General features: G+C 40.9%; 1 protein-coding gene across 2 annotated transcripts in view; it reads right to left on the bottom strand.

Moving 5' to 3' along the window:
• The window catches only part of SEMA5A (semaphorin 5A), a 620036-nt gene that overhangs the window by 167427 nt on the left and 433774 nt on the right, over positions 1-18835 (bottom strand). For both annotated transcript variants that reach the window (XM_030551691.1, XM_030551692.1), the window contains exon 11: positions 18569-18776. In XM_030551691.1, the coding sequence (XP_030407551.1) occupies positions 18569-18776 (208 nt within the window). The remainder of the gene's footprint in view (positions 1-18568; positions 18777-18835) is intronic.

The following is an 18835-nucleotide window of genomic DNA, read 5'->3' on the forward strand; positions in this document are numbered from 1 at the left end:
CCCTTGTTATATGGTATGAAATATGAGAGTCTGTGCAAGTTAAGTAAATAATATCTATGCTTAAAGGAATAATCCCACATTTTCATCATGTATTTGTTGTTACCAGTCTCTTTAAATCCATCATCGGGGGCTGACCATTAGATCCTCTCACCAAAATATTCATACTTTCCCAGTACATGTACATATGTATTAAGGGGAATTTGTAGTAATCCCTATACTCAGGCTGCGTAACATTTTCAGTTGTAAAAGATTCTTGCAACCTCTTTTTTAAGAAGTTCCTACACCTCCATAGTTTGCAGGAAGCCTTTGAAATTTGGCAAGGGAGAGAGCCCTCAGCCTACAGAAGTGTTTATTCTTTATCCCATAAAATGTGTTCAGGTTTAGCTGAGTTCTAAACTGCTAAAAATTCCCATTTCCCTTATCTGACTTGCACTGATCAGCAATGTCTTGGAGCATACAAAAATAATTGCTAAATGGAGCATTCTAAAGAGCTGGGCCCATGCTGCTGCCAAAGCTGCAGCAGAACAGTAGCAGCAGCAGACACCACACTGGGAAAGCATGGGAACTGTCAGAGCACACTGTAGCAGGGTAGGAGCAGGGACAGAACTAAGATATGGCAGGAGGAGCTAACCCTTCCACTCCACCCCCCACAATACCCCTCAAAACCAGCACATGGTCCTAGGAATCCCGTTCACCTTCTTGGGGAACCACATGAGACAGGGAAAGGGAAAGAGAGAAAGCACCAGGTCAACCACTCTGAGTCCCAGCACATAAAGCTAGCAGTTCATCCCTTTTCCCAGATAACAGCTTTCTTTTGCTGATAGCTATTCCTGTAGATGAAGTGGTAGAGTATGTTCTGTCATGATAAAAGTTCATCAGTCAAATACCATTAATGATACATGACCGAGTGGGGATGTTCTTACCACATGGAGCATAACACAAGGGCATCTCTCTTGTTCTGCTCTTCTCCACAGAGCTCAGGGAGGCACTGTGTATAAGACACAGCATGGCTTTTTTCATCTTATTCTTTCCACCATTGATTTGCAAGTTTCTGGGAAATTTATAATTTTTTATACTTGCTCTCAAATTGGGAATGGAAGAGGGTATCTTCTATCTAAGTTTATATTTATTCTTGTGTGCCTATTTTTGATTAACTGTCCCAAGTTCTAAAGCCCCTTTTCTTTTCTTGTTGGGGATAATAAAGTTCCATTTATGTTCTCCGGGTATCTCATTAGTTTGTGTTGCTACTCCCAACTGAAAATCAGTTAGCCACACAAGATATATACTTTATACAGAGTGAAAGGGAAGCAAACTTTTAGGCTAGAAGATTACAGAGCTTTTGTCTGATGCTAAAATTAAAGATGCAAGTGATAACACACAATAATGTGTCAGCATTTTCATCAATGAAACAGAAATACCTGTTCTTAAATTCAGAGTATTGTGTATTTTTTTTTCACTTCACATGAATAGCATAATATTTAAGAAGGAATTTAATGCATATAAATGGATAAACAGACACAAAAGAGCTGTTAAATTCTCCCTATGGCCATGTCTGAAGTGTTTTTTTGTGAAAATCTGCCATCGTTGTTGTAACACCATTATAGCTCCACCAGTGCTAGTCTATACTAGCACTGCCCATTGTTGCTATCTGCTAATGGTGTAAACAGGTCTATATGATACTGTGGTACAAATGCCAACAATTAGATGACACTGACAGACTGGTGGAGCGACACTGCTGCTAAAGAAAAGGTGAGAAGATTTTTCAAAAGAACCTCAGTATAGTTCCAGCCTGATTGCATGTAATTCCCATTGATTGGGTACGAATGGAGGGGGAGATTTTCAAAAGTGCCTATAAAATTTAGGAGCACAAGTCTTAGTGAAAGCCAATGGGAGCCAGATCTCCTCCAAAATTGGTATCATAGTGATCAGTGACAGCTGTTCACAAAGGGAGAGGTCAAACTCTATCTTCTGTTGTGAGTATATAACTTCCATTGACATTAATAGGACAGGCATACATTGAAGGGCAGAATTTGGCTCTATTGGAGGAAGTAGGGAGAACTGTGGCTAAAATAATGCAAATATATGAGAAATTTGCCAAAAGGCTGAAAAAAGAGTTACTTACCTTTCTGTAACTGTTGTTCTTTGAGATGTGTTGCTCGTATCTATTCCAGTTAGGTGTGTGCTCACGCCGCATGGACAGATGTCAGAAACTTTTCCCCTAGCAGCTACCCATCGGGCCGGCTGGGGAGCCCCCGGAGTGGCACCGATGTGGTGTTCTATATAAGACCCTGCCAGCCCGACCCCTCTTCAGTTTCTTCTTGCTGGCTACTGCGACAGAGGGGAAGGTGGGTGGGAATGGAACAGACATGAGCAACACATCTTGAAGAACAACAGTTACAGAAAGGTAAGTAACCGTTTTTTCTTCTTCGAGTGATTGTTCATGTCAGTTCCAGTTAGGTGACTCCCAAGCCTTACCTCGAAGGTGGGGTCAGAGTCATTCCCCTCAAGCCACCTTGACCCTGGTTACAGACATATCCTCAATAGGTAGCTGCTAGGGAAAAAGTTTCCGACATCCGTGCATGCGCACACCTAACTGGAATTGATATGAGCAATTACTCAAAGAAGAACTACTTTTATTCTTCCTACTGATTGGCCAGTTATATTTTTCATCCTCTGCCCTCCAAATATACGTTAAACTTTACAAGGTAATCTTTAACTTGCACTTGGGCCTTCGGCTCCCTTTCAAGTTTGCTTTTTCCTCTCATTCTTCAGTCACTATTATACCACTTCTGAGGCCAAATATTAAGTTATTTTGTGTGATACTGCTATCAGCTGATTGAACTGGCTAGTATCCACTGAAGATGGAATAATGTTCAAAGGGGCATGGTCAATTTGAGAACTGATTCTTTTCAAATGTGTTAAAAGTAGTTTCAGATATTATACCAGCATCTAAGTCTTCTTACCCATTTTTGTTTTCCTTTCTCCTCTACCTTTTAATGCTTCTTACTCTCATGTCACTCTGTCTCACACACCCACAACCAATGGAGAAACTGACACAGTACAGAGGAAACAATAAAACTAACTAGATGTGAAGGGCTGTCAAATGCATATGGTGTGAGCAAACTGGAAGCTAATATAGATTTTCTGCCTCTAACCTCTTTCAGTTAAATTTATCTTGGGTACTACTGTAGGAATATTTCTTTCTGGAAAAAAAATTACCATGATTTTTAAGTTGACAGTGCCCTTTTAAACAGAACAGACTAATTGGCAAATTAGTATTGGATAATACATTAGCCCCCTTCTACCTTTGGAAACTTGGGTTACATTTTAATTTTATCAGAGGTGAAAATGAGTTACTCTAGTGGGTATCTGTCCACTTCTCAAACACATTACACAATCTGGCCCAGGAATAAAAGTGAAAGTGTCAGGACCATGGGTCAAAATTGAGATGCACTAGCAGAAATGAACAAGGAAACATATATAGCACCTGTTCACATTATACCTGACCAAAATAAGTACCTTCCTTACAGAAGCAGTAAAAATGACCTATGTCAGCCAACTAATATGAGAACAAATATAAACTATGTTTCAATTAATATGTAAAAAACAAATGGCTCACTTGAATTACTAAAAAAGGAAAGGAAAGCCCAGGAGGCAGATTCTTCTCTCAGGTACACTGGAGGGAATCTAATAGAACACAGCGTATTTCAGTGGAGTTACGCTGCATTTACACTGGGGAAGCCAACATCAGACTTTGGACCTAGGCTTCCAATATCAGCCCTGACAGTGTTATAGTTCTCATACTTACTCTGCTGGCTTCCCTTGCTGTTTCTTTTCTTTGAATCCTCAGAGAGACAAAAATCACAAAGGACGTTCAAAACCAACAGAACTGATCATGAATCAGTTCATTACAAAGCACTACTCCTAGTCCACTGAGGTGACTAAACTATGGTTCTAGCATCTCTGCAAAATGTACTGTAATGCTGGACTTCTAGTGCTTGTTTCAAATTTCCCTACCTGCTTCCTTGCTTTTCCATTTAATTAGCAAAAGTAAATGATGGCTGATTGAGTATCCTTTTTGTAAGTCATTCACTAGCTGTGCTGCCCACCCAAAGTTTAAACACTGATTTATTACTTATCAGTTAAAAAAAACAAAAAAAAACCAACAACAAAAAACTAATCAATTTTAAAGTGGTTTACTTTCCCTGGCTATTTTATAATTAGCTCCGAACAGCCTAACAAAACTGCTCTACTTCAACAATACCTGAGGTCTGTGACGTATTCAGAAAGAAAGGCAGAAATGAACAGTGCTGCAGAGCAAAATGCATACGGAAGCATTCAATTTTAGCCTTAAAAAAGAATACATTACATACATATACATATACATTACACATATACAAGCAGAGCTATAGAGTGGGTGCTTCTTGTTTTTATCTTAACATAAAAGACCAAATACTGTCCCATTCACTTAAGAGACTTTTACAATTCACTTCAATGGGGCCAGGATTTGGTCCTGAATGAATTTACTGTTTGTGGTACATCCCAAAAATATATGCTTGTGGACTGTAGTCCTTCATTCAAAGAACAGATATAGCCATGCACATTTCCCCATATTGATCTGTTAATATGCCTCAGCCCTTATCCATAAGGAGCATCTGGGCAGCACAGATTTTGTAATGTAACACAAAGTCTTTTATCTCTGGCAAACCGGTTCAGTTTTGCCCCAACTTGGCAGTAAGGGGTATTTGGTCTCTGAAATAAATTGATGATCTCAGTCCTGTTCCTAATGGAAAAATTATCATCATAATGGTCACACATATGTATGGCTAAGTCAGCAGAAAGAGCTAAATGGTCAAGATCAGCAGTGGACAAGAAGATCTTGTCTTTCAGTCTTCTTGATCATTCCTTTTTTGTGTGGAAATGTATCATATTGATTCAATTTTCCTCAGCTTCAGGATGAAATTTCTAGTCACACTGAAAAAGACCCAATGCAGGATAGCCAATAGCCCAGTGGTTAGAGCATTCACTTGGGATATCAAAGACCTAAGTTCAAGCCTATGCTCCAAATCAAGCAGAGCAGGGATGTGAACCTGGGTCTCCCACATAAGAGAATACCCTAATCACCAGACACTTACTTTGTGAAACATTTTGGAAGTCCTGGTTTCATTCTGATGCAGAATGAAAACAAAATGTAAACCCTTTAAATTTTGTCACAAAATTGAATTCTTGTTTTTTGGCTAGCCCTCCTTGAGACATTGCTGGTCTGATTTTCAAAGACCAGCACCCAAAAGCTAACCTATCTAAAGTTAGGGGATACTTTTAAATGTTCATCTCTACATGTCTTTAGGAGAAAACATCACCCCAGAATGGCCACCACTTTGCTCAGGTCACGTTTCTGAGTTGAGAAAAGGAGCAAGGCATAGAACTGACCATATCTAAACCATACAGTATAATCATCTTACTTTTTATTTTACAACTACATATTAATCTCTCCTGCAAAGTTAACTTTTAAATGTGGTATCATGAGGGACAGAATAACTGCCTGCCAAATTTCCCTTGGCTCTCTCCTTGATTCTCACTGATGAAAACGATCACAAATTCATCTTCATTAGATCCCATGATGATTGGAATTCATTAATGAACTGATTGAATCAATTCATTGTACCTGACTGCTACTACTAACAAAATTGCCAAATAAAATCTACATCCAAAGTATACATGTTAAGCATTAAACCAGAGAACCCACGTCAGACACATCGTACAAGTGGTTCTGACACTAGGCCAGGAGTTGTCAACCTGAGCCTGAAGAAAGAGCCAGAACTTACCAATGTACATTGCCAAAGAGTCACGGTAATACATTAGCAGCCCTCTGTCAGCTCCCGCACCCCCAGCACCTCCCAATCAGCTGTTCCCTGGCGTGGAGGCTCGGGGGGGTGGGAGGAGGAGTGAGGGCACTGCAGGCTCAAGGGAGGGGGAGGAGCGGGGGCAGAGCCCGTGGCAAAGCCAGGGCTTGAGCAGTGAGCACCCCCCAGCACATTGGAAAGTTGGCGCCTGTAGGTCCAGCCCCGGAGTCAGTGCCTACAGAAGGCCACGTATTAACTTCTGAAGAGCTGCATGTGGCTCCAGAGCCACAGATTGGCCACCCCTGCACTAGGCATTAGGAAAAAATGACTTAGAATGAACTGTGTGTTGCTCAGTGAGAACATCGGAACCTGTCAGATGCCACAGGCCTGATAATGAAACAAAATATGCTAGTTTTATCATCTCTTCTAGGAATAAACACTGGCACCCAGATACCACACTGGGTGTGTATAATATGCTTGTCAAATATGTAGATTTTGACTGACAGTTCTCCTGTATAGATCTACAAATAAGCAGATAAGGAGAGATCCACAAAGAGAAATATGGATAGCAAGTGTGTACTGGAGGCTTGATGTTTTCTTGTTGAGAGAGCCAGACTACATAAAACTGAAATTTGACAAAGAGACACAGGACTAGTGTGATAAATAGAAAGGAATATAAACATTGCCTAATTAAGTGTAAAAATGTAATAAGAAAAGCCAAAGAGGAGTTTGAAGAATGGCTAGGCAAAAACTCAAAAGGTAATAACAAAATGTTTTTAAGTACATCAGAAGCAGGAAGTCTGCTAAACAACCAGTGGGGCCCCGGATGATCGAGATACTAAAGGAGCACTTAAAGATGATAAAGTCATTGAGGAGAAACTAAATGGATTCTTCGCTTTAGTCTTCATGGCTGAGGATGTTAGGGAGATTCCCAAATCTGAGCTGGCTTTTGTAGGTGCAAATAGGAGAAATTGTCACAGATTGAGGCATCACTAGAGGAGATTTTGGAATTAATTGATAAACTTAACAGTAACAAGTCACCGGGACCAGATGACATTCATCCAACAGTTCTGAAAGAACTCAAATGTGAAGTTGTGGAACTATTAACTATGGTTTGTAACCTGTCCTTTAAATTGGCTTCTGTACCCAATGACTGGAAGATAGCTAATGTAACGCCAATATTTAAAAAAGGCTCTAGAGGTGATCCCAGCAAATACAGACTGGTAAGTCTAACGTCAGTACCGGGAAAATTAGCTGAAACAACAGTAAAGAATAAAATTGTCAGACACATAGAAGAATACAAATTGTTGGGCAAAAGTCAACATGGTTTCTGTAAAGGGAAATCGTGTCTTATTAGTCTATTAGAGTTCTTTGAAGGGGTCAACAAACATGTGGACAAGGGGGATCCAGTGGACATAGTGTACTTAGATTTTCAGAAAGCATTTGACAAGGTCCCTCTGTCATAACCTTAGTCCCAGATTTGGACCTTAGTGTCCAAAATATGGGGGTTAGCATGAAAACCTCCAAGCTTAGTTACCAGCTTGGACCTGGTACTTGCTGCCACCACCCAAAATATTAGAGTGTTTTGGGGCACTCTGGTCCCCCTGAAAACCTTCCCTGGGGACCCCAAGACCCAAATCCCTTGAGTCTCACAACAAAAGGAAATAATCCTTTTTCCCTTCCGCCCTCCAGGTGCTCCTGGAGAGATACACAGACACAAGCTCTGTGAATCCAAACAGAGTGACTCCCCCTCTCCATTCCCAGTCCTGGAAACAAAAAACACTTTCCTCTTCACCCAGAGGAAATGCAAAATCAGGCTAGCAAATTCAACACACAGATCTCCCCTGATTTCTTCCTTCCACCAATTCCCTGGTGAGTACAGACTCAATTTCCCTGAAGTAAAGAAAAACTCCAACAGGTCTTAAAAGAAAGCTTTATATAAAAAGAAAGAAAAATACATACAAATGGTCTCTCTGTATTAAGGTGATGAAATACAGGGTCAATTGCTTAAAAGAATATTGAATAAACAGCCTTATTCAAAAAGAATACAAATCAAAGCACTCCAGCACTTATATTCATGCAACTACCAAAGAAAAGAAACCATATAACTTACTATCTGATCTCTTTGTCCTTACACTTAGAAACAGAAGACTAGAAAGTAGAAACTACTTCTCCAAAGCTCAGAGAAAGCAGGCAGACAGAAAACAAAGACCTCAGACACAAAATTCCCTCCACCCAAAGTTGAAAAAATCCGGTTTCCTGATTGGTCCTCTGGTCAGGTGCTTTAGGTCAAAGAGACATTAACCCTTAGCTATCTGTTTATGACACGCCCCCCATATTGCAGACAGTGGGGAAGCTCGCTGGCGGCAATTTCCTTCTAGAACTTTAAAGTAAACAGATTACTACAACACATGCACCTTTACATATACTACTAAGTATATAACTAACAGACTTTTACATTTTAAGAACACTTTTTAACTACTGGATTCTGGGAAACTCTCACGGGAGAGTGTATCAGCAACTTTGTTAGAAGCTCCTGTGATGTGTTGAATTTCAAAATCAAAATCTTGGAGAGCTAAACTCCAACGAAGAAGTTTCTTGTTGTTCCCCTTGGCAGTATGAAGCCACTTTAGTGCAGCATGGTCAGTTTGTAGTTGGAACCGCTGTCCCCAAACATATGGGCGTAGCTTTTCCAGGGCGTACACAATGGCATAGCATTCCTTTTCACTGACTGACCAGTGACTTTCCCTCTCAGACAGGTTCTTGCTGAGAAACACGACAGGATGGAAGTTGTGATCTGTTGCTTCCTGCATGAGCACTGCTCCTATACCACGCTCAGATGCATCTGTGGTTACTAGGAATGGTTTGTCAAAATCCGGGGCCCTGAGCACAGGGTCAGACATGAGCGTTGCCTTAAGTTGGGTAAAGGCCTTTTGACACTCATCAGTCCACTTAACTGCATTCGGCTGGGTCTTCTTGGTCAGGTCGGTCAATGGGGCAGCGATTTGGCTGTAGTGTGGTACAAATCGCCTGTAGTATCCGGCCAAGCCTAAGAAGGATTGGACCTGTTTTTTTGACCTTGGGACAGGCCACTTTTGGATAGCATCCACTTTGGCCTGTAGGGGGTTTATGGTTCCTCGACCCACCTGGTGCCCCAGGTAAGTCACTTTGTTTTGGCCTATTTGACACTTTTTGGCCTTAACAGTTAGTTCGGCCTGCCTGATGCGCTCAAAGACCTTTTCCAGGTGTAGTAGGTGTTCGGGCCAGGAGTCTGAAAAAATGGCCACATCATCGAGGTAGGCAACTGCAAATTCTCCCAGTCCAGCTAGTAGACCATCTACCAGCCTCTGGAAGGTGGCGGGTGCATTTCGAAGGCCGAAAGGAAGGACATTGAATTCATACACCCCCGCATGGGTGACGAATGCTGACCTCTCCTTGGCAGGTTCATCTAGCGGTACTTGCCAGTACCCCTTGGTTAAGTCTATTGTAGTGATGAACTGGGCACATCCCAACTTTTCCAATAGCTCATCGGTGCGTGGCACTGGATAGTTGTCCGGACGAGTTACCGCATTTAGCTTACGGTAGTCCACGCAAAAGCGTATTTCCCCATCTGGTTTGGGTACCAGAACCACTGGAGATGCCCATGCACTGGTAGATGAGCGGATTATACCCATCTGTAGCATGTTCTGGATCTCCCGTTCTATAGCAGCTTGGGCATGAGGAGACACCCGGTAGGGTGGGGTTCTGATTGGGTGAGCATTACCTGTATCAATGGAGTGGTATGCCCGTTCAGTCCGTCCTGGGGTGGCTGAGAACAATGGGGCGAAGCTAGTGCACAGCTCCTTAATTTGTTGCCGCTGCAGACGTTCCAGGGTGGTTGAGAGGTTCACCTCTTCCACGCCACCGTTTTTTTCCCGTCGTAGTAGACACCGTCAAGCCACTCAGCATCATCTCCCTGGACTGTAAACTGACAAACCTGTAAGTCTCTGGAATAAAAAGGCTTGAGAGAATTAACATGGTAAACTCTAGGTTTTAGTGAGGAATTGGGAAATGCTATGAGGTAATTCACAGTTCCCAGGCGCTCTTGGACCGTGAATGGCCCTTCCCATGATGCTTCCATCTTATGGGCCTGTTGCGCCTTCAAGACCATAACCTGGTCTCCTACCTTGAAGGAACATTCTCTGGCATGTCTGTCATACCAGGCCTTTTGCTCTTTTTGAGCATCCTTTAGGTTCTCTCTAGCAAGGGCTAAAGAGTACTTGCAAGAATAATAGGGGTCAGATTTTTCTGGATGTGATAGCGGATGGATTTCTTCATCAAGTAGTTGAAGTACCTACGAGAGGAGATGCCATTTTAGATTTGGTGTTGGTGAGCAGTGAGGACCTCGTAGAAGAAATGGTGGTAGGGGACAACCTTGGTTCGAGTGATCATGAGCTGATTCAGTTCAAACTAGATGGAAGGATAAACAAATGTAGATCTGGGATTAGGGTTTTTGACTTCTCGAGGGCTAATTTTAAAGAGTTAAGGAAATTAGTTAGGGAAGTGGATTGGACGGAGGAATTAGTGGATTTGAATGCGGAGGAGGCCTGGAATTACTTTAAGTCGCAGCTGCGGAGACTGTCGGAAGCCTGCATCCCGAGAAAGGGGAAAAAAACCATGGGCAGGAGTCGTAGGCCAAACTGGATGAGCAAACAACTCAGAGAGGGGATTAGACAAAAGCAGACAGCTTACAGGGAGTGGAAGAAAGGCAGGATCAGCAAGGAAAGCTACCTTGGCAAGGTCAGAACGTGTAGGGATAAAGTGAGGAAGGCTAAAAGCCGCATTGAACTGGACCTTGCAAAGGGAATCAAAACCAATAGTAAAAGGTTCTACAGCCACATAAATAAGAAGAAAACAAAGAAAGAAGAAGTGGGCCCGCTATACACTGAGGATGGAATGGAGATCAAGGATAACCTAGGCATGGCCAAACATCTAAACAAGTACTTTGCTTCAGTTTTTAATAAGACTAGTGAACCTTGGGATGATGGAGGGATGATAAACGGGAATGTGGATATGGAAGTGGATATTACCACAACTGAGGTAGAGGCCGTACTTGAACAGCTCGATGGGACGAAGTCGGAGGGCCCAGACAATCTCCATCCGAGGATATTAAAGGAACTGGCGCGTGAAATTGCGAGCCCGTTAGCGAAAATTTTTAAGCAATCGGTAAACTCGGGGGTTGTGCCGTATGATTGGAGGATTACTAATGTAGTTCCTATTTTTAAGAAAGGGAATAAAAGTGATCCGGGTAATTATAGGCCTGTTAGCTTGACGTCTGTAGTATGCAAGGTCTTGGAAAAAATTTTAAGGGAGAAAGTAGTCAAGGACATAGAGGTCAATGGTAATTGGGACGAATTGCAACACGGATTTACTAAAGGTAGATCGTGCCAAACCAATCTGATCTCCTTCTTTGAGAAGGTGACGGATTACTTAGATAAAGGAAATGCGGTAGATATAATTTACCTAGATTTCAGTAAGGCGTTCGACACGGTTCCGCACGGGGAACTGTTAGTCAAATTGCAAAAGATGGGAATGAATATGAAAGTTGTTAGTTGGATAAGGAACTGGTTAAAGGGGAGACTCCAGAGGGTCGTATTGAAAGGTGAATTGTCAGGCTGGAAGGAGGTCACTAGTGGAGTCCCTCAAGGATCGGTTTTGGGACCGATCTTATTTAACCTTTTTATTACGGACCTTGGCACAAAGAGCGGGAATGTGCTAATAAAGTTTGCGGATGACACGAAGCTGGGGGGTATTGCTAACACGGAGAAGGACAGGGATACTATTCAGGAAGATCTGAACCACCTTGTTAACTGGAGTAATAGGAACAGGATGAAATACAATAGTGAAAAGTGCAAGGTTATGCATTTAGGAACTAATAATAAGAATTTTGGATATACGTTGGGGGCGCATCAGTTGGAAGCGACGGAGGAGGAGAAGGACCTTGGGGTGCTGGTTGATAGCAGGATGACTATGAGTCGCCAATGTGATACGGCTGTTAAAAAAGCAAATGCGATTTTGGGATGCATCAGGCGGGGTATTTCCTGCAAGGATAAGGAGGTGTTAGTACCGTTATACAAGACGTTGGTGAGACCCCATCTGGAATACTGTGTGCAGTTCTGGTGTCCCATGTTCAAGAAGGATGAATTCAAACTGGAACAGGTTCAGAGACGGGCTACAAGGATGATCCGAGGAATGGAAAAACTGCCTTATGAAAGGAGACTCAAAGAGCTTGGCTTGTTTAGCCTGGCCAAAAGAAGGCTGCGGGGGGATATGCTTGCTCTATATAAATATATCAGGGGGGTTAACATTAGGGAGGGAGAGGAATTATTTAAGTTTAGTACTAATGTAGGCACGAGGACGAATGGGTATAAACTGGATATTAGGAAGTTTAGACTTGAAATTAGACGAAGGTTTCTAACCATTAGGGGAGTGAAGTTCTGGAACAGCCTTCCGAGGGAAGTAGTCGGGGCAAAAGACTTTCCTGGCTTTAAGACAAAGCTCGATAAGTATATGGAGGGGATGTTATGATAAGATTGTCAATTTGGGCAATTGATCTTGGATTACCACCAGATAGGTCTGCTCAATGATCTGGGAACTGAGTTACTGCAGAGAATTCCTTCTTGGGTGCTGGCTGGTGACTCTTGCCCACATGCTCAGGGTTTAGCTGATCGCCATATTTGGGGTCGGGAAGGAATTTTCCTCCAGGGCGGATTGGCAGGGGCCCTGGAGGTTTTTCGCCTTCCCCTGCAGCATGGGGCACGGGTCACTTGCTGGTGGTTTCTCTGCAGCTTGAGGTCTTCAAACCAGTTTTGAAGATTTCAATAACTCGATCCTGGGATAGGGGTTGTTATAAAATTGGATGGGTGGGGTTCTGTGGCCTGCCTTGTGCAGGAGGTCAGACTAGATGATCAGATTGGTCCCTTCTGACCTATTAGTCTATGAGTCTATGAGTCTATGAGTGTCGGAGGGTGCTTTGTAAGTTGCTTACAAAGTCTATTAGAGTTCTTTGAAGGGGTCAACAAACATGTGGACAAGGGGGATCCAGTGGACATAGTGTACAAAGATTTTCAGAAAGCATTTGACAAGGTCCCTCACCAAAGGCTTTTAAGTAAATTAAGTTGTCATGGGATAAGAGGAAAGGTCCCTTCATGGATTGAGAACTGGTTAAAAGACAGGGAACAAAGGTAGGAATAAATGGTAAATTCTCACAATGGAGAGGGGTAACTACTGGTGTTCCCCAATGGTCAGTCCTAGGACCAATCCTATTCAACTTATTCATAAATGATCTGGAGAAAGGGGTAAAAAGTAAGGTGGCAAAGTTTGCAGATGATACTAAACTGCTCAAGATAGTTAAGACCAAAGCAGACTGTGAAGAACTTCAAAAAGATCTCACAAAACTAAGCGATTGGGCAACAAAATGGCAAATGAAATTTAATGTGGATAAATGTAAAGTAACGCACATTGGAAAAAATAACCCCAACTATACATACAATATGATGGAGGCTAATTTAGCTACAATGAATCAGGAAAAAAGATCTTGGAGTTATCGTGGATAGTTCTCTGAAGACGTCCATGTAGTGTGCAGTGGCGGTCAAAAAAGCAAACAGGATGTTAGGAATCATTAAAAAAGCGATAGAAAATAAGACGGAGAGTATCTTATTGTCCTTGTATAATTCCGTGGTACGCACACACCTTGAATACTGTGTACAGATGTAGTCTCCTCACCTCAAAAAAGATATATTGGCATTAGAAAAGGTTTAGAGAAGGGCAACTAAAATGATCACGGGTTTGGAATGGGTCCCATATGAGGAGAGATTAAAGAGTCTAGGACTTTTCAGCTTGGAAAAGAGGAGACTAAAAGGAGATATGATAGAGGTATATAAAATCATCAGTGATGTAGAGAAAGTAAACAGGGAAAAGTTATTTACTGGTTCCCATAATACAAGAACTAGGGGCCACCAAATTAAGTTAATAGGCAGCAGGTTTAATACAAATAAAAGGAAGTTCTTCACACAGCGCACAGTTAACTTGTGGAACTCCTTGCCTGAGGAGGTTGTGAAGGCTAGGACTATAACAGTGTTTGAAAGAGAACTGGATAAATTCATGGAGGTTAAGTCTGTTAATGGATATTAGCCAGGATGGGTAAGGAAGGGTGTCCCTAGCCTCCGTTTGTCAGAGGGTGGAGATGGATGGCAGGCGAGAGATCACTTGGTCATTGCTTGTGGGGTTCACACCCTCTGGGGCACCTGACATTGGCCATTGTCAGTAGACAGGATGCTGGGCTAAATGGACCTATGGTTTGACCCAGTACGGCCATTCTTATGTTCTTATGTTCTCATGGCTTAATTACATTTGTTTTAAACAATTCTGTGACACTGGATAAATGAATACTGCAATTAATCTGAACTAGTTCTATTTTGTAAATACAAATTAAATTACTTCAGGAAATGCTTCATTCTCTTATGCAACAACTTTGTCATGGTTTCATTTCATAGACATAAAGCAGGCTACATGTGACCAGTGGACATGCACATCTTTAGCTAAAACATTCATCATCCTTCAGCAAGCTGCAATTTTAATAATTGTTGCAACAATATTTTCAAGTTAATTTAGAATCACTATTTATTGTGAATGCAAGACATTTAGTTAGAAAGATCACAGGCCAACATTTTCAAAACTGATAAGTGATTTTGGGTGACATTGGAAACCCTTCGAGCTGTTAGGATGTTTCAAGTTGGGCACCCAAAATTAGAGCATCTACAACCACTTTTGAGAATCGTAGCCATAGTTAGAACCAAGACTACCATAACTCTCATACATTTAGATCTACTGTAGATTTTAGACCATGACATGCTTTGCCAGCTGTATGCTCAAAACTATTTTGCTGCAACTTCAGAAAAGAAGTTTTCCCAAAAGAAGTCCACAGAAGCTCAAACCTTTTGTAAATAATGTTGATGATAATACAACTGGCATTTTCTGCAAAGCAAGGGAAACTGAGAAGCATTCACTCTACACCTTCTGGGCTGCTTAAATCAGCATTGGTGTATGAAATGTAAAATATTTTAAAACTTTGGGGACAAGGTTAAAAAGAGGCAGAGTCCTGTGGCACCTTATAGACTAACAGACATCACGACACGCATCTGATGGAGTGGGTATTTACCCATGAAAGTTCATGTTCCAATACGTCTGTTAGTCTATAAGGTGCCACAGGACTCGGCTGCTTTTACAGATCCAGACTAACATGGCTACCCCTCTGATACTTGAGGTTAAAAAGAGTATCCTTCCAGAATTTTCCCCTCCATACCTCTGATTTCAGGTGATTCTCATAACTTTATTTTAGAAAATACAATTGCCAAACATCAAATGATTGGTGAAAGGATCTAATGGAAAATGGGCTGATATAGAGCTGTTTTAGCTGTATTTCAAGCTCTACAATTTAGGGGTACTTTAAAAAAATCCCATTTCCTTGTACAACTTAAAGTAAATAAGCCAACCACATCATTGATCTGGATTTACGAAAACCACATGGCTGTTTTATTTTCTTCTTTTTCAAATCACTTTTCGTTTACCATAGTACTCTGAACCAAACATATGTCGTTGAGATCATCTGTTTCACATAACATTTTGCCATGCTAAGGGGAAAAAACATATTTCTGTCCCCAAGAGGCTACTGCAATAAATATCTTCTGAGCAGCCCTTAAAATTCTATCAGTTTATCAGAATTCTTCTTTGTTTACCACAGCCATTTGTTTAGAGCAGAATACATACATGTCTATTTCATACATAAACAGTCTATATATATGGAAGAGGTATGACAGAATACACCTCTACCTCAATATAACGCTGTCCTCGGGAGCCAAAAAATCTTACTGTTATAGGTGAAACCACGTTATATCGAACTTGCTTTGATCCACTGGAGTGCATAGCCCCACCCTCCGGGAGCACTGCTTTACCACATTATATCCGAATTTCATGTTATATCGGGTCATGTTATAATCAGGGTATAGGTGTATTTTGGGCTGAGCAGGAGATAATTGCAGTTTGCCTCTGCCTGACAGTTTGGTCCTGGTAGGAAGGGAATCTGAGGAGAACACTGGCAGCTAGGCAGAGGAGCAGAAGAGTACATGACTGAAACTGCTGGGATCAGGTAGGACAACAAATCTTTCGGGAAGGACATTGAAACTTTGGGACCGGATCCAAAATATAGGTGAATTCAGACCCCTCCCCCCATAGTTTTAGTTCATTTCATTCTCTGTAAAATCAACCTAACACTAATAACTTTCTTCCCTTTAATAGAGCAGATCTTCAGCTAGTATAAATTGTCATAGCTCCACTGAAGTCAATACTGTCCTCAGTATATCTAGCAGTTATCTTACAACGGTACAGTATAACACTGGAAAACAGTGCTCAACATCCGATCTTCCTACCAGTCTTCCTACCAGTCTTAGAGCTTGCCCATAGTTGGAAATGTATCAAAATAAGCATTTAGTTATTTTAGTATAAGCCCCTGGACACTCTTGGTCTAGAATAAGAATGTCCGCATGAGATTTTATACCAAGATAACTATTTTGGAATAATTATTCCAGAATAGCAATTTTGGTGAATTTCCAAGTGAAGATAAGCTCTTATAAATATACAAGAATAGTGTCTAGTAATATCTTAGCGCATATTACTAATTATATTATATAATGGTAAGTAGTAACTATTCTAAACTGTAACGTTTTGGACATCCACTCAATGTGCAGCAGAAGTCAATAAAGCTAACAGAATGTTGGGAATCATTAAGACAGGGATAAATAATAAGATAGAAAATATCATATTGCCTCTATATAAATCCATGGTACACCTATATCTTGAATACTGCATGCAGATGTGGTCGCCCCAACACAAAAAAAGATACACTGGAATTGGAAAAGGTTCAGAAAAGGGCAACAAGAATTATTAGGGGTATGGAATGACTTCCATATGAGGAGAGATTAATAGGACTGGGACTTTTCAGCTTGGGAAAGAGACTACTAAGGGCGAATATAATTGAGGTCTATAAAATCATGACTGGTGTGGAGAAAGTAAATACAGAAGTGTTATTTACTCCTTCTCATAACACAAAAACTAAGGGTCACCAAATGAAATTAATAGGCAGCAGATTTAAAATAAACAGAAGGAAATACATCTTCACACAATGTACAGTCAACCTGTGGAACTTGTTGCCAGAGGATGTTATGAAGGCCAAGACTATAACAGAGTTCAAACCTTTGGTCTGACCCAGTATGGCCATTCTTATGTTCTAATGCTTAAACATAACAGTTAAAGAGGGTGTGGGTGGGTATGATGGAGAATAAAAGCAGGGGATACACATGGCCTCTGACACAAGTCAGGGTACCAGTGACTCCATAAGAACACTTCTCTCTCTGTCTGAAATAAACAGGGATCTTGAAAAATATATTTTCAAATCTCTTTAAGAGAGGGAGAATGCTGTGATGATGGTTCAGCAGTCAAGTGAACAGAACAAGCATAAGGCTATACTAATGGACATTTTCCTTTTCCAGATGGGTGGATCCTTCATTCAAGCAACAGCAGAATACAAAATAAAAACAACTACAATAACAATAAGATTCTAGCTTCAACTGGCTAAATCAAGAAGTTGTTTCTCCAGCCTCAGCTGATGTAAATCAGCATAGCTCTATTGAAGTAAATGGCTCTATGTTGACTTACATCAGCTGAAGATCTGGCCCACTGCATCCAGCTATGGTCTAGTTCCCATGCCAAAGCATTTCTGTCAACAGGACGTGTGCCAGAAGAGAGAAGTACCATGAGGGAAACATGGAAAGAGTTGAACATTGAAATATCAATTTCTTTGTTACAAGATTTTGTCTGAATTTAGGTGACAATTTTTAAATATTTAATTTCCTTTTTTGTAACAAGAGAAGTACTCAGCTATTGAGTCACTGTCACAGTTCTAGTTAGCTATTACATTTTTCCAACACAGCAAAGTACCTAAACAACAATTTCCCCAGCTAGGTTTTCCTTAACTCTTTGTTCTTCTCAAACTTTCTTTCTGAATCTCCAGAGACATTCAATTTGATGCATTACAGTGGAGTTTAAAAGGAAGAAAAAGACCTACCATTATCTTAAAGTTGTCCCTGAATTTTATGAATTAAAAACACAAAATCAAATGTTAACCAAACCACCATGTGACCATGAAGCATATTTACTAAACTACATTTTGGCAACATAATTTTATAATATATTTTAGGAGGGAAAGGAGAGACGTCATTCCTTTTCAGACAGTGAAGAAACATAAGTGATGAATTACTGTATTCAGATACATTTGGCTTCCATCCCAGGATGGCTACCTCTGCTCGATCTTCAAATACCATTTTCTATGCCACATAATATTGGAGACTTATTTGTAATATAAGTAATTACTTTTGATTAAGTCATACAGTTCAAATTGTATATCTTAACATTAAAACACCTCTCTTGGGAGTTTCTTCTAATCATAACAAATTACTTAATATCAAAAAGTACTCCCACAGTACTATTTTAAGCAATGTAAACAAGAAGTTTAGATCCATAGTTATAAACATATGTTAATTTTGATTCCCACAAAGCTCCCTTTTCCTTCCATGAAACCCTTTAATTACATGCTTCTCTTCAAGCAGATAAAGCCAGCTGATCTTTCGTACCTGTGGGTTTTGTAAAACAGACACCTCTTCAGGGGAATCTTTACTACGTGTTCCTGAAGACCCACAAACAGAACACTCTGGCTATGCAGAATCTGCAGGCTCCTGATAGGTTCTTTCTGCCTCCTTGGAAAGAGCTCAATTTCCTCGAGTAAGCAGCTGCTTGAAGTCTGATTCATTGGAGCGAGTACTTTCTTAATAGTGCCATAGTCTGTAAAGGCAAAGGGGAAAATTACAAACTGGAAATCATATAGGGAACACTACCTACTC

Source organism: Gopherus evgoodei, chromosome 2, assembly GCF_007399415.2.
Source record: "Gopherus evgoodei ecotype Sinaloan lineage chromosome 2, rGopEvg1_v1.p, whole genome shotgun sequence".
NCBI lineage: Eukaryota > Metazoa > Chordata > Testudines > Testudinidae > Gopherus > Gopherus evgoodei.